The following is a 17043-nucleotide window of genomic DNA, read 5'->3' as shown; positions in this document are numbered from 1 at the left end:
TTTTTGACAAGCGGCACCGGTGCTTTCGCACAACTCCGCATTTGGATCTCTTGTGAAGTAAGACAGTACTGTCAAGGCCAGATAGCATATGTTAGGGTATGTTCATGTTTGCTTAGTGCGGGTTATGTTGTTCATCTGGCCGCTTAGCCTAGAGTCTGTGGAGCACCACAGACCGCTAGTTACCGTCACTGGCACTGGGAAGACGGACCAGGTAAGTTGGAAGAGAACTCTGGCTGGTCAACCCTGGGATTAGCCTGAGCTTCCCAGGGAGGGCATGTCAAATGGGCCCCCGAGAGGTGGAAGTCAGTTATTTTCTCGGATGAGAAGAAATTCAACCAGCATGGCTCTGATGGGAGACAAACGATTCGCCGTAGACGTGGTGAAGAATACCATCCAGAATGTATGGTTTTTATAGGGAAATTCCCTATCAGCCAAATGATATGGGGGGGGGGTGCATTTCGTATCACGGAGTAGGTCACCTGCAGTTTATAAAAGGTTCCGTAAATGCCAATGGATAGCTGGCTATAATGGAAGGCAAATTGCTGCCAACCATTAGAGACCATTTCAAACTGCCAAGTAACTGCATCTTTCAGGACGACTTTGCTCCTTGTCATCGGGAGAAAAGTGTAGGCACTTCAGAAGTTACTTAACTTCATTTCTGCATTAGAGGCTCTACAGTAATGTATTTATATTTGTTACAGGTGAAAAAATGGTTGGAAGAACGGTCCATTACAACTGTTAGCTGGCCAGGAAACAGCTCGGACCTGAATTCTATAGAGAACTGTTGGCATTGTGTGGAATCTGCAGTTGCCAGAAAGAAACCAAAGACTCTTTGTGAACTTCAGGAAGCCATAATTCGTGTTTGGAACCACGAACTATCAGTTGATTATCTTCAGAAATTGATCTTGCCAATGCCTCGATGGTGTGCTGCTGCTTGCCATCAGGGCCAGAGGCGGTTCATCCAAATATTACCTTGCACCTGGTGAACTTTTCATTTTGTTTTCCATTTAAAATGATAAACTGAAGCAAATTCTGATAACATTTCAGTCATAATTGTCGAGTTTACCAAAACTGTTGTATAAAGGTTGCAAATGCTCATTTTGGAATATTTTGAGAGCACCTGTCATATATTACTTAGCCTTGACTATCAATAAATATCTTTTGTTTATATTTCTATTTGTGATGCTAGTCATTAATGTAACATACCATCGCGAAAAAGGGTTAGAAATGTGAAATTCCTAGGTGATGTACTTTCTTTGAACACCAGTGTATATATGGCGAAAAACCGATGCACATAAAACCCTATAACAAACAAACAGCCGGAAACGTACATGTTAGTGGTTAGTGTGTATATGTATATTGATTTATTAATGTTGAAGAAGGTATATCAGGCCTAATATCTAAGTTTGCAGAACATTACTTTTTCATTTCATTACTGTCATTAACCACCCTCTCAACAAACAAATGTTGAGAGGGTAGTTAATGACAGTAATGAAAGTATGCTGTTGCAACCAGATCTAGAAAAATTAAGGAGATTGGCAGAAAAATGGCAATTAAAGTTTAACATTGACAAATGTAAGGTACTGCATGTGGGTAGCAGTACTACCAAATTAATGTGCCAACTATTTGGAACTACACTCAGGAATGAAAGTAGCAGAAAATGATAACGACCTGGTAATAATTGTGCGGTCAGATATGAAGTTCTCTGAGCACTGCAGACAGGATGCTAAGGATACAGGATGCCCCATGAGGTTTATCATATGCAGGAATTTTGGGATAAGGAGGTGATTGTCCCATTATACAAGACCATGGTTAGGCCTTATCTAGAGTACTGCATACTGGTCTAAAACTAAAAAATTGAACAATTATATTACGGTCATCTGGAAAGTAACATTCAACTATATTGAATGTATATTGCGTCTGTAAACTGCATGTGTTCTCTGATCGTTTTGCCTGTATTGCTGGAAGAAAACCCCGTTTTTCAGGGTAAAAAATCTTGCTGTCGACCTGAGACCAACTAACTCAACAACGGAGTGAAAACAGCCCATAAAAGTTCCTAGCGTCATCGACAGGATTTGAACCGGGCCTTTTTCACCCGGTGTGGGGAGGATGCATACAGGTCTGGAGGCCTGATTTTAGGATGCAGATCTCCTGATAGAGCTTAAGAGAAGGGTAGCAAGATTGGTGAGAGGAACAAAAAGGGTGCTCTTACCAAAGAAAGACTAGTGCTGCAAATTGCAACGTCCAGAAAAATAAGATCAGTCAATCAGATCACCTTCGACGAGATGATTGAGGGGGGTTAAAGTTTTGAATGGGTTAAGTATGCTCAATGCTGATGGCGTTCTTCCTCTTGTTCACACGAGGAGGCATAAATTCAAATTGAGGAAGGATGGTTGCAGGATAGATATCGAAGTTTGCTTTCATAGAGCAGGTGGTTGATTGTTGGAACAAACTTCTATCTGCGGTGTGAATGTCTGTAGTTTGAATAAATTCAAAGAAGAACTAGACAAACTGTTGGAGGGGATGGACTGGTGATGTTGGATTTTTTTTTTTTGCTGATGCTGCGTACGCTTTCTTTCTTACATCATTTGCCATATTAATACATACTAATTAGGATTATATATACGAAAATATTGATAGCTTGTTTTGATTAAATTTTGTCTTCATATATAATTTTCAAAGTAACGAAGCTTTTAATTTGTTTTAAAATATTAAAGTAAATAATAAAGTAAGAATGCATTTAAACATATTAAAATATAAAAAAATAAATAAAGTAATGCTCTTTATTTGCATATATTATAAATAAATAGAAATCCAGTGAAACAAATTTAGTAGGTTTTATCGTCTGCCTTTTATATCGTTCTGACTAGTTTTCCCAACGTCTTACAGCTATGTAATCTTGTTTCTGTAAGTTTTAATTTTGATTAAAACACCAAACCCACTCGTATATAAACACTTACGTATTACAGTATAAAATGATAAATTTTTAATTGTATATATAGTAATTCTGTCCCCTACCTGCATAAAAATGTCAGCAGCAATATAGAGATAAATACGACCCAGTATGTTGGAATCAATCCAGAATCAGTCAGATTGCATTTACGCACAACTGCCTGGGCCGCATAATAAGACACTTTGCGAAAGTTGTGATTTTATCAATAATTTAGTGGCGAAACTGCCATAGCGCCATGTCTGTTACCACTGAGGAGATGGGGAGGAGTCGCCAAAAATTTGGTCTTGGATGATTGTTAAACGATCACTAGGGGAACCATTTTTTATAGTTTTGTATCTGACTTTTTTTTATAATAAAAGATGGAAATGATAAATCGTCAAACGAATCTTCATGAAATTTTATATTTGGCTCATAATAAATTGTCAACCGTCCCAAATTTAATTAAAATCGATCGAATAGAATGCATGTGAAGAAAGGAAAAGTTGGGGTTTAAGCATTGCACACATAAAAGTTATTGCTTTTAATTAAGAAATTTCTTTTTTTCTTTTTTATCATCATCGATTTGCTAAATGTTTAAATAATGATTTATACTATTTGTATAATATATTAATTGCAGCAGAAACATGAAAAATGTGTTGAATTTCAAATTTTATTAAAATTCGGGAGAAATAAGTGAAGTACATTATAGAAATGTTGATCACATATTACAATCTGGGACATGTGCTATCTGTTTATTTTATTAAATCAAAGGGGAAATTATTTATTTAAAATTTTAATAAAATACAGGGGTAAATAAGTAAAGTACTAGAAACTGTTGAGTGAATATTATGTTGTGAGGTAATATGCAGTGAAACAAAAACAATTTTATATATATATTAGTTAAGAAATTAGCAATTAATTGCTAACAAATTTATTTATTCATAAATATATAGCATCCCCAGGGGCTCACATCTGGTGAGCCCCTGGGGATGCCCCAAGCCAAGACATTTTCCTAGTGTTCTAAAATAGATTAATGTTTTCAGTAAACATTATAAAAATCTTGATTATTTTAAGCGAAAATTTTTGCAGACTATCTAGGCTTTAAATAATGCCGCAATACCAATGGCTGTAATGAGCCAAGAACGATTAAATGCATTATCCCTAATTTCCATTGAACACGAGTTTGCCGAAAAAATAAACTTTGAAGACATAATCAATAAATTTGCGAATTCTAAAATTCGCAAAGTAAATTTGTAAAAACGACATAAAAATTATTCATTAAACTAAAAAGGTTTATTATTTATCATCTTTTAACAGGCAGAAAAATCCAGAAGTTCAAAAGTACAAAATTTCATTTATTTGCCACCTTTTATTTATATTTTCATTCTTATTTTTTGTTGGGCCCCCAAATATAATTTGCCTAGGGGCCCCAACTATCCTTTTAATCCGCCACTGCTCTCAGGATAACTCGGGAATTTTTTTTGGCTGGTGCAGCATAAGCTTCAGGCTTCCTTGCACCATATAGTTAATAATAATAATAATATCATAGCAAAATATTATACTATCAGTTACCTGCATTTAATTATTCACTTTGTTAAGAACAATATGATGTTTATAATATTTTTGTAACAAGCACCTGTAACAAGCAATTACTGTTAGTCCAGGGATTTCCATTAACCTCATTTTTAGGATCTTTAAAAATATGTGTGAGGTCTCAGACCATTTAAATCGATGACTGGGTAGGAGGACAAATTATGGATAATATATCCAAATCACCATTTTAAAATTTTGTTTGTTTCTGCTCAGCATGTTTTTCTGAAAATTAGACCTTTGTCAAAGGAAGTCAGACTAACTGGTCTGTAGTTACCAACTTTGCTCTTAGAACTGCCATTATGTATTGGTGATACATTGGCACTTTTTCAATCCAAAGGAATCCTCTCCTGAGTCCAAAGATGCCCTCATAATTAACTTAAATGGCTCAATATACTATATATGCCATCAGCTCCAGGAGCCTTACTTGTCTCTATGCTGGAAGGTTTTTCTAATAAAGTAAAAAAAAAAGTAAAGTGCAGCCATTATCAACCCACTGCAGGATGGAAGCCTCCTCAACAATTCATGCTGAGGGAAATGGACCATAATCTGCCACGCTGGTCCAGTGCGGGTTGGCAGATCGACCGTATTCAGCAGTCAGGGGCTTGAACCCCGGTCTACTCAAAGAGCGTGTGCTACTGCACTCTCGCTCCTGCCCACTCGGCTACGGAGGCCTTTCTAATAAAGAGTCATCTGTAATTTTGAAATCACTAATTTCATATGGCACAGACTCACTTTAACAGGCTCTTCTCAGCATGAAGGGTCTTTCATCAATAAAGACAGATGCAAAGTACCTGTTCAATTCATCTGCAACATCAGACTGGTTGTCTAAGACTTTCCCATCACCCAATGCACAAGGGTCTGATCTGAATTTTCTCTTTTTTTTCCTTGTATTCATATACATGAAAAATTCCTTATCCCAATTGTTTACTCTCTTAGCCACTGCTTTCTCGTATGCAGCCTTGGCCTCTCTAATCTTATCTGTGGTACTCTTACAGATCAACTTGTAGCTGTTGTAGGGGTCAATACTCTTCCTCACTCTATAACTATCGTATTGGTGGCATAACTATGCCAATGCAGTGCATTGGGGCCCACTGCCCTCCTGTCCGAAACAGAAAAAAATTTAATTGAGTAAAAATGTAAGTTTTTACTCAATAAAATTTACTATGTCTATGAACAATAATTTTTTTTTTCATGACTGTTAGCGCTTTCAGGGCAATTTTTAATGATTTTTTTATTTTTACCAAAACAAATATTTTCATGGGGATCTACACTGAACTTTGCATTGGGCCCACTTTTTTTCTAGTTACAACATTTTATGTTATGCTATTTTTTTCTGCTATATTTGACCAGCCTCCTCCCTGCAATATTTTCTTAATGGTATGTATGCATTCATGGCTTATGTTACTTTTGCTTAAAGCTATTCTCATAATTCAAGTGTATTTGCCCTCACCTCTGAAATCCACCAAATTAATAGATGCCTTAAACCATCCAAGTCTCCTCTTCTGAAATTAAAATGTGTGTGCCTTTATCTTTAACCACTGCAGCATCCTTCTCTATCTTCCAACTGACAACTGTATGAACATTACCTGCCAATGGTTCTTGTATTTTAAGCCATACCCCCTGGGGGCTCACATCCGGCGAGTATGGGCTTGGCAAACCCAGGGTCCTGAGCTGGACATCATTCTTTTCTTTCTTGCTTTTTTGATGATTCCCTTCTGCTTATAACTCTTCCCCCTCCTTTCAGGGTAATGTGGGAATTGTTTTTTGGCTGGTGCAGCATAAGCCTCAAGTTTACTTGCACCATATGGCTAATAATAATAATAAATTCACATCTTGTTTCAAAATCTTTAAGTGCATTGAACAATGTGTTTTGTTAAATTTTTCTTTAAAATCGGACAAAATTTAAGTGATTTTTTCAGCTTAAAATAGCATATGGGGACTCTAGTCCCCATATGCTATTTTAAGCTGAAAAGAGGGTAGGGAGTCTGATCTTGGATGGCCCTCAACTTCGAAACATTTCTCAAGTTCAACAATTCCTATTCACCACATATGGTTCCATGAAATTTTTTTTTTTTTTGTTTCCTATGACAAAACTAGACAAAATGTAAGTGATTTTTTCTGCTTAAAATAGCATATGGAGACTCTGCAATGGGCCATACACAAGTTTTCAACAGGAAATGCTTCAAAGAGGTTAGGGAGTCCAACAAAAGTGATTTGCAATCTTGGATGGCCCTCAATTTCAAAAAAATTCTCAAGTTCAACAATTTCTATTCACCAGATATGGTTCGACGAGACTTTTTTTTGTTTCGTAGACTAAAAACATTCTGAAGGGATGTTGATTTGATGTGTACAAACAAAGAGTAATGCAATTACTACGATTTCGGCAGTTTCAAAATCTGTTTTACTGAAGTGCTTCCACGAGAAAATTGTTGACTAAGTACATCTCAGAAGAGCATTATTTCAAAGGGGGAGGGATTAAGTCACCCATCCTAAGTATGCTTATTATTGCTATATTGTAGCATTCCAGATACTTTTTTGAACAGACCTCATATTTTCTAGTTTCAAAATTAATAAAAGTTCCTGTACATAGTATAAGTGTTTGTTTTGAAAAGTCTGACATTTATTTTTATAAATATAGTTAATGTTGTTGTTCCTGCAGTGTCACAAAATATTCTATTACTTTCATTTTATTTTTTATATTAGATTTATAGCAAGTTAGGTAATGTACACATTATATTTCAGGTCTTTCAAGATATTTTTTATTAAATTAATTTTTTTGCAATTGCTTTTATTTATTTAATTATTTTTATACAGCTTGCCAAACAGTTGCATTCTGAAATTTAATGAAAATCTATTGAATGTAATCAGAGGTGTGTTTAAAAAAATAACCTGAGATGTATAAAAATTTTATAGATTTTTATTTATCTGATTTTGAACTAAAGTCTGATCAAATCGAAAATTATCCAACTTTAATTAATTTTGCACTAAAACAACTAAGACCATATGATGTCGATGTCTGTATTCTATGATCAGTTTGTCTGTTTTTCTTAAAAAGAATCTGTTTCTAAGAGCTAAAACCATTTGTTGCCTGGGACTAACTGACTCAGCCATGGTTTTAAAGAGAAGCTCGTGATAGTGTTTTGTGTAGGCGAGACTGAGCCTTTAAATTTTGAATATTTAAGAAAATTACAGAAAATGGGATATCAAATCCTCCAATGTGCCTTTCACTGCCAGTGTTTCCTGAATGACTATACAGTATTTTATGTTTTTGTTTTGATATATACTATGAATTATGAGAAATCAGTTTCTTGTACTCAACTGCATTTTCAGATGTCATCTATGAGATGCAAGCGAGAGTTGTCTGACCTTGCTGTAGAGCTTTGGTTTTGCTTTCTAAACATAAACAGGTGACAAAAACACAGCTGTTCATATGCCACATGCTATATTCCAGTTGAGCATCTGTGTTTCAGTTTGGGGGATGAGTGACCTTGAAAATTATAAGAAATACAATAAAAATATTCTTTTTTATTTTTATTCTCTATTTTGTAATTTAGTTTAGTAAATTTCAATTGAATTAAAAAAGCTAAAAATAAATTTTTTATAATTACAACAAAAAAGTTGTCTCACAGATGCCACATGAGTATATTTGTTCCATTTAGGGCATAAGTGATGGAAGGTAAAATGTAGGGAGAAAAAAAGTTGAAATAATATATTTTCCTTATAGCTATGGCGTGGTCTTCAAGTGGGCTTGGATTTGATAGTGTTCCAAGTATCTCAACTGTTCAGCAAGTTTCTTTAAGCCAGCTCCTGCCAAATTTGTTAAATAGTTTGGTTGTTGGAGCTGTAATTGCCAAATGTGATCCAAGATCTGTTCCAAACAAAAGAAGTAAGTTAACGTTACAAAAAAACTTTTAAAATAAATTGATATATATTCATAAATTCTTAAAATTCCATTCATACCAGGAATTTATCCAGTTGTCGATGGGATATAAACCCAAACCTCTCCAAACAGACAATAAGTGGTTAAATCACTATACCATTGTGGAGAGCCATTATATATATATGAAAATATGAAATTTTAAATATATTCTTTAAATAGCAACTGATTTCCTTTTGCTACTCTCAAAGAATATGTTGATTAGTCGATGCAACCTTTAATGCTCTTCAGGACAGAATATTCATATTGATTGCTGTGGCAGTCTCTGTTAGGTTATTCTTTGGTTATCTGTGCCACTGATAGAACAGTAAGTACTATATTCTCGTTAGTAGCATATGAAATCAGCAACTTAATACTACAACAGTTCATTTTAAGTTTACTTTTAATTTCACATAACCTAATTGAATCTGACATATCAGATTAAAAAACATTAATACAATTTTTCTAGCATTAATTACTGCATTTTTCAGAATGATTGCATGTATAGTTACTAAAGTTGATATGTAATCTAATCGGAGAGAGTAATAGTAGCGTATGCTGCAGCTGCTATTCTCTCTTTGTGCCATCTTCTTAACTTGTTGATCAAATACCATTCAGTATGATTACAGTCACCAAATTATTTTCTTGCATTGTTCTTTGATCTGCTGCTTGGATCTGTCAGACCCAGTGCACCACTTGTGTAACTAACAGAAAAGTCTTATGCATTAGGAATAAGCAAAATTATATAAATCCCATAGCTACTGAAGAAATGTAAAAAAATAAAACTTTATTAAAACATAGTGAAAAAATAAATTACTGTATTACAAAGAATAGAAGCTAAAACAGATAGAAATAGAAATATACAGAAAATAGTTAAATACTAAAAGTGATAAAAACAAAATATCAATCAAGAAGCTTTCAAAGTGATATGGGCCTTTATCAACTTTGAAGAAAAGTAGTATAGCATATTATCATTGTCTTGCAGAACAACATATCACATGTGCTACAACAGACAAATGTCAATTGTGAATGGCGAAAAATGAAAAAAAAAAAAAAAAAACACAAGAGAGAGAGGGGTGTGGGGAGGTACAACATATCAGCCATCAGATGCTGTGGGAGTAGGATGACATACATTTGGCACTTTACAAGTTTGCCATTGCTCATTATGCCTGTAAGAGAAATGCATCCATAATAGGGTGTATGCAAGTTCCAACATTAATCACAATCTTGTATTACAAGATTGTGATCAATGTTGTAACCTACCACAACTATATGGAGTGCATCCAACCAGGAGCAGTGATGAGAATCGTGAGTGGTCTAAAATATATGATTTTATATATGTATTTCTACACATTTTAAAATATAGTTTTATTTGTATGTGGAGTTTATCCACAGCTTGGAGTGCAGGTGAAACAATCATGTTAGTTTTCATATTTTGGATTCATAGTGTGCAGTGAACTAAGACAGGCTGTACAATTCTGAATATGTTAATTAGATCATTTTTGAAATCAAGAACAAAATGGTTAGAAAATGAATTTATATAATTGGTGTGTTTCCTCAATTGATACTAAGTTCTTAATAGCTTAGTAAGTGTGATGTTTTGTACTTCTCTTTGTCAGGGCTGGTCATAAGGGTGTGCACACTAGATGATTATCTAGTAAACTAGTGGAAAAACAAGATTTAGGAGTATTCACTTTGCCAGGTTGCCACTTAGGTCATCTTTTCATGAGGGTAACCATACAGGTTCAGTGCATCTAGTATTGGCCTGCTTCCTCATCACTGAAAAATTTTCAGCTGCAACTTCATCAGTAGAGATTGCATCAGTTTGAAATAATTTTAATAAGTTTTATGATAGTATTTGTTTTCTAGTTTATTATTATTAGCCATATGGTGCAAGGAAGCCTGAGGATTATGCTGCACCAGCAAAAAAAAAAAAAAAAAAATTCCTGCATTACCCTGAGAGAGAGAGAGAGAGAGAGAGAGAGAGAGAGAGAGAGAGAGAGAGAGAGAGAGAAGTAGAAGGGAAAAAGCAAGAAAGATAAGAATGATGATATCCAGCTCAGGACCCTGGGTTTGTCAAGCCCATACTCACCAGATGTGAGCCCCTGAAATAAAATCTGTTTCTGATCATAAAAAAATTAAAGCGTATGTACCCTGTGCGCACAAAAGATGTTTTATATGAAAACATCCTTGGCTTGGAAGAGGTTAGCAAAATCCATTTGTAGAATAGTATGACATCGCAATCATAATTCCTAAAGGAAGTATGATTGTGACATCGAAACTATATCGGCACACCGATGTAGTCTTGATGTCATGATTGTGAAAGTACGGAAGAGCTAAGGAAGTATGATTGCATCGTCACAATCATACCTCCATAGTATGATTGCAATGATACAAATATTTGACCATAACATTTGCACTTCCATTACATTCCATTGTTAGGTGCTGCTATAGATGTTTTCACATCAAAACACACAACTTCTAAAACACAATTTTTTCATATCATGTAAATCAGGTTCCTGTAGCAATTAGAATACAGAGCAGTATGGGAAGGAGAAGTCTGTTAAGAATTATGCTAGTAATGAAACTGTTAATAACATGAAAACAAAATTCAGGTTCAAATTTCCATGAGAGGTTAAATCCTTGGGGAAGGGCCTGTTCATCTGGTTTCTGCTTATTTCTACCTCCATAATTGTTTTCCGTAATTATCATATGTATCGGATTATTTGTGAATTTAATGTTTTCCCCAGAAATGTGACTTTATTTCCAGTTAATATTGAGCCTTGATTGCTCTTGGTTTATAGAAAGTTCCAGTTTTTATATAAGTTGTTTTAATTATTATTGTGAAAAATAAATAATTTTCTTTAATTATTCCAACTGTGTTAGTTGTTTAGATGCAGTCCTGTCTTCAGAAATTTCAAGCAGTAAAGAAACCACTACACTGAAAATTATGTCCATGGTTGCAACTTTTGTACTGCAGATGCTTATGTAGCTTTATTTATTCATCGTAGATAATTTGTTTTTAGCTAATCATTCCCCACCAAATTTTGGCTACATTTTTTTTTTTTTTTTTTTTTTTTTGCATGCACGGCAAATTATAATGACCAAATTTATTTTTTTCCAAGATCCAGAAAAAGATCGCTATGTGTTGAATTTTACATTACGTGATTCTCCTGAAGACACAGTTAATGTCAGTTGTTGGGGTGAAGGACCTGCAATAAAAACTCTGTCTGATATCTTCCAAATTGGAGATGTGGGTAAGTGACAATATACATACTTAATTTGTTAGATTAGGAAAGGATGGTGATATATAGAAAATATAGTCACAGTATAAATGAATTCAGTATACTAGGACATTGCTATTCCTGTGTTTGATATTTGTGCTTTGATTATTTGCAGAATGACCTCATTGATCACAGTTTTTCTGTTAGTGGAATTCATATTTAACATTATTCAGAAAATAATAATTTGCATATTAATCATCATTGTTGAAATTCTTGAACAGTGATGATTAATTCTTCATTCTTTTTTGAGTATTTGGGAAACCTGTTCTCTAGTAATATTACTCTTCATGCTAGTTAAATAAGATCTATTCACTTGGAAGTGAATAGATCTTATGTAACTAGCCATTATTTTAACAACTGCATTTGCTGTATGTTATTCAACTCTGATTTTGGCTAGAAGAACCACTTTACTTGCCATCATGGAAGTTGATAGCTTAAATAAATTCTAAGGAAGAACTGGACAAATGTTTGGAGCAAATGGATGGGTGAAATGGGGAGTTTTTTTTTTTTTTTGGCTGATGCTGCTTAAGCTTGCTTTCTTGCATCATATTATTATTAGTCATAAGGTGCAAAGAAGCCTGAGGCTTATGCTGCACCAGCCAAAAAAAAAAAAAAATTCTGAATTACAGATTGATATCTGTAATTCAAAAAGAGAAAGAAGTAGAAGGGAATCACTAAGAAAGAGAAGAATGATGATATCCAGCTCATGACAGGCCAAGCCCATACTCAAATATGCCTACTAATGCAAAGAACCATGAATGTTGTTTTAAATCTGTGTAGAGTTTGGGCTACATACTGGAGGAATCGTGCTAAAATTTCTGGGCAATAACAGTAGACCTCTTCTGTACCTCGCTGGTTGTTTCCACAATGCAGCCCAAGCTTAATCTCTTGTTCTGTGTTGCCAAGGTTTAAACGTATTTTATTAAGCATATTCATTTAATATTCAAGCCGAAATATTTCTTTCTGCAAAGCAGGAATATTTCAGTTTGGGAGTTCTGACCATATATCACCTTAATTTTGTTACTTATCTCATGGAAAGAAATTTAAAATATCAGTTATTCATGTTGTATGCTTTAGAAATATTTCATACTTGTTTTTACATTATTAAATCTGCATATTTGATTTTGGCTTTAACTGTGCCTTTAAATGAGATGTTTTCTTCATAGGTAATGTCCATCAAGAAATGAACCGTTACAACACTTTATACATTCCATAATAAATATATATATGTAAAAAAAAAGGTAAAGTTAACCTTATAATGGATATGGGTGTGCACTTCAAATAAATATAACCATAACTTAGCATATAAACCTAACTTAACAGAGGAACGACAGAGGGCTTTAAAAAATTTAAAATAAGATAGCTTCATCAAGATATTAAAACATAGAGCAGGTTACTTTACTAAAAACACATCATTTAAAAAAAAATTATGGTGTATAAAGTGTTGTAACAGTTTGGATTTCCATTTACCAGAATAAAAATTCTGACAAATTCAAATTTATATCTGTCATTTGAGGCCTTAAGAAATTACTGTTTTTTTTTATTGTTTTGTACTTTATAAATAAAGTAATATTATTTTTTATAGTTCAAATTAAGAATGCCCAAGTGCAGATCAAACAAGTTGAAGGCTATGATGAAAGATTTAAGCCACAAACCAACAGGTTTGTATTTTGGTAAATTATATTTGCTAAATTGAAGAGCTAGTTAAATAATTACAAATACAGTAATCAAGGGTACATTGCATTACAAACTGACTTACACATTACATTATACTAGAATGTCAAATGAAAAGAAAGAACATAAAATTAAAAATATTCTTTTTCTTGCTAGTTGAGCTATAGATGTCCAAAATATAGATGAGCAAAAGAGGAGAGAGAAATTATAAAATAAAAAGAAATATATGTAATACCTTTTTTATAGTTATACAACATTTTAAATTATATTTATCAATAAATGAATATTTCAGACAAGGAAAATTTTAGTAATAAAACATTTTTTAAACTTTAAAAGGTATTTTTAATCCTGTATAGCATGAATTTGTCATGTGTCACCTGTTTGAACAAATGTTATTGTTGATGAGAGGAACAAACTGATCTCAGAATGATGTACAAGAATTTTGCTAGAAGGGTCATAAAGTTACATATGTCTCCTTTTAATAGCAGACTATGCTAAGTGGTGTGTGTGTATATACAGGGTGATTCACTACTAGTGCGACAAACTTGCAGGAGGTGTAGGGAGCACAAAGACGAACCGGAATCACATAGCACTGCAGGTCCGAAATGCCTTCATAAAGCAGTAGAGGACGTTGAACGGGAGGTCGTGTGAACAGCAATCCCGCTGGATGTCAGCATTTGCAAACTGGTTCCCGAGGCAGTAGGATGGATGAGTATTCAAACGTTGAACTGGCCGACATGCACCTCGCGTATGGAGCTGTGGACTGTAATGGGCGCGCCGCTCTGCGTTTGTACCAGGAATGTTTCCCGCACAGGCGTGCTCCTCATCATACGATTTTCGCACGTGTGCACAGAAGGTTACGTGAGACTGGTTGGTTCATGAGAGGTACCATGAATCGAGAGCGAACGACGAGGACTCCAGACAATGAGGAGAATGTCCTACGTCTTGCAGAAGGCAATCCGAGTACGAGTACTCGAGCGATAGGCCAACGATTGGGTATTTCCCAATCTACTGTATGGAGGATACTGTCAACAAACCAAATGAGTTCATACCATCTGCAACGCGTCCAATCCACTCCGGAGGACTTTTGCTTCTTGGTTTCTTCAACAGAAACGGTTCGCAAATGCTAACTTCCAGCGGGATCGCTGTTCACGCGACCTCCCGTTCAACGTCCTGTACTGCATGACGAAGGCATTTTGGACCCTGCAATGTTATGTGATTCCGATTCGTCTTTGTGCCCCCTACACCTCCTGCAAGTTTGTCGCACTGGTAGTGAATCACCCTGTATGTATATATATATATATATATATATGCAGATAAAATGTGGGCATGTATTATTCACCACATTACAAAACTGCTGTTACAAGAAATGTATACCAGATTATGAGCATTAGTTCATTTCATTTGAAAGAACAACTCAGAAAGTTTCACAGAACTTCATCAAGTAATATAACCACTAGATGGTAAATTAAACAAGCTGCTCAGGCTCAAAATGGTTTTCAGCAGAAAGTGATATGCATGTGTTTTGCTTTTGAGAGTTTAAATATGTCAGTAAAAGTGCAAAGATGTTACCACTTGGAATATGTAGAGAAAGCACATGCAAGACAGTTTATCTACTGATGAATGAAACAGTTTCAAGAAATAGGTAGTTCTCCACACCCAAAGTGGAGGCTACAGGCAAGCAGGCCTTCTGTTGAGGCTGGTTGAGTTGGTAGGGTTCATGAAGCCTTTCAGCACAACTGGAGTCCATGTGGAAACCTATTAATGTCTGCATGAAAATGAGATGTTCTTTGCAATAAAATAAACAATTTCTCTTCATCTTGTGTACTTTTCTTTTTATTACCATTTTTAAATGGTAAGTAGAGGCCTAATGTAGCCAGGTGGTCAAGATGAGGGTGCAGAAGCACAGATGCTTTGAGTGGACTGTGGTTCAAGCCCATATGACTACCAATTATGGTTAAATGATTGTATTCACTATCAAAATAATTAATGTATAGTGATCATGCCGAAGTATAAGCAACAATATTTTTTAATATATACATCCTATATATTAGTATTAATAGTGACGATTGATGCAAGGGATACCTTATATATCATCCTCCATAGCTGTGTGGTCAGGAGTGGGAGTGCAGTAGCACACGCTCTTTGAGTAGGCCAGGGTTCAAGCCCCTGGCTGCTAAATATGTTCGATCTGCCAAACCCACACTGGACCAGCATGGCAGATTATGGTCCAATTCCTTCAACATGAATTGTTGAGGAGGCTTCCTTCCTGCAGTGGGTTGATAATGACTGTAGTTTACCTTTTTACCTTTATATCATCAGCAAAAAAAAAAAAAAAAAAAACAAACTAGCCACCTCATCTGTCCATCCCCTCTAATAATTTGTCTAATTCTTCATTATTTATTTAAACTACTCACCTTCACAACACCAGACAGAAGTTTATTCTAACAACCACTCACTCTCCAGTTGAAAGCAAATTTTTGAATATCTGTTTCAATTTAAGTTAATGTCCCTTTATGTGTGTATTGTCTGGGAAAGAGTAAGGATGCCATCAATATTTAATATGCTCAGTTAAATCCCTGAACACTTTATCAGAGATCCTTGCAGGTAATAGTAATAGTATTCACCATATAGTGCAAGGAAAATTATCCACTTGACTTTTGAATTTATTCAAACTGTCAGCCTCAACTAACTGCGAGAGCAACTTGTTCCAGCAATCAATATAATATGGGCAGATATGAAGTTTTCTTCATATCTGTCCACATCGTTACTCCCAGATTCCTTTTCCTCTTCCACTCTTTTTAATTCAACTCCACCAAGTATATAATTTATTTATGGGTTGCTATTCCCCAAAAGACCTTGCATTTTGCTGCATTAAAACATAGCTGTCACTTTTTCTGACCATTCTTGAAGAGGCTTCAAGAATGGTCAGAAAGATGTGTCCTAACCATTGCCATATACAACAGGACAATCACTTCTTTGTCCTTGCTGCCAAATTCCTCTGTATCATTGACAGAACCCCATGAGCTTTCCTAGCAACCTGTCTACACTGCTCAGAAAAGTTCATACAGTTACACAGGTATTTTTCTTTTGCTGCTACCTTGAATGCAGTTCCCCAACTTGGTATGTTATTCTGGGATTACACATGCAGTACTTTGCATTTTTCAATGTTAAACCTTAATTCCAACTTCTCAACCCATCTGGATAATTTTTCTTGGTCTTGTCACTAACCCTGCCAACCTTTGTATCATCTGCAAACTTTGACATTAAACTTGATATGTCTTCATCAGTATTATTAATAAATATTGAAAACAGTAAAGAGACCAGCATTGAACTCGGAGGAACTCCACTAATAATACTAGTCCAAGAAGAACAGTGCTCATTAATAACCACTCTCTGCCTTCTACCACCCAACCATCCCTTTATCCATAGAAAGATCTATAATTACATACTTCTCACTTTTAATATTAATCTTTATTGTACATAAAGATACTATACAGTATACCCATCACAGCATGCTGCCAAGGGTCTCACATGGATATAAATATACAAAATAGTGATATTGAATAACACAATATATAATGCTAATAACAAAATAGCAATAATAAGTCACTAAAATAAAATCCATGATCAGATACCACCAT

At 34.8% G+C, this 17043-nt stretch overlaps 1 protein-coding gene across 1 annotated transcript in view; it reads left to right on the top strand.

Moving 5' to 3' along the window:
- Positions 1 to 8251: 8251 nt before the first annotated feature.
- The window catches only part of hdm (meiosis specific with OB domains hold'em), a 62549-nt gene continuing 53757 nt past the window's right edge, over positions 8252 to 17043 (top strand). The window contains exons 1-3 of the mRNA XM_090371298.1: positions 8252 to 8411; positions 11567 to 11698; positions 13311 to 13386. Of these exons, the coding sequence (XP_090227424.1) occupies positions 8252 to 8411; positions 11567 to 11698; positions 13311 to 13386 (368 nt within the window). The remainder of the gene's footprint in view (positions 8412 to 11566; positions 11699 to 13310; positions 13387 to 17043) is intronic.

The sequence above is a fragment of the Mastigoproctus giganteus genome, chromosome 4 (assembly GCF_048544385.1).
Source record: "Mastigoproctus giganteus isolate SK-2022 chromosome 4, ASM4854438v1, whole genome shotgun sequence".
In the NCBI taxonomy this organism is placed as follows: domain Eukaryota; kingdom Metazoa; phylum Arthropoda; class Arachnida; order Uropygi; family Thelyphonidae; genus Mastigoproctus; species Mastigoproctus giganteus.
Note: the sequence above shows the minus strand (reverse complement) of the source record. Positions and strands in the feature narration are given on the sequence as shown.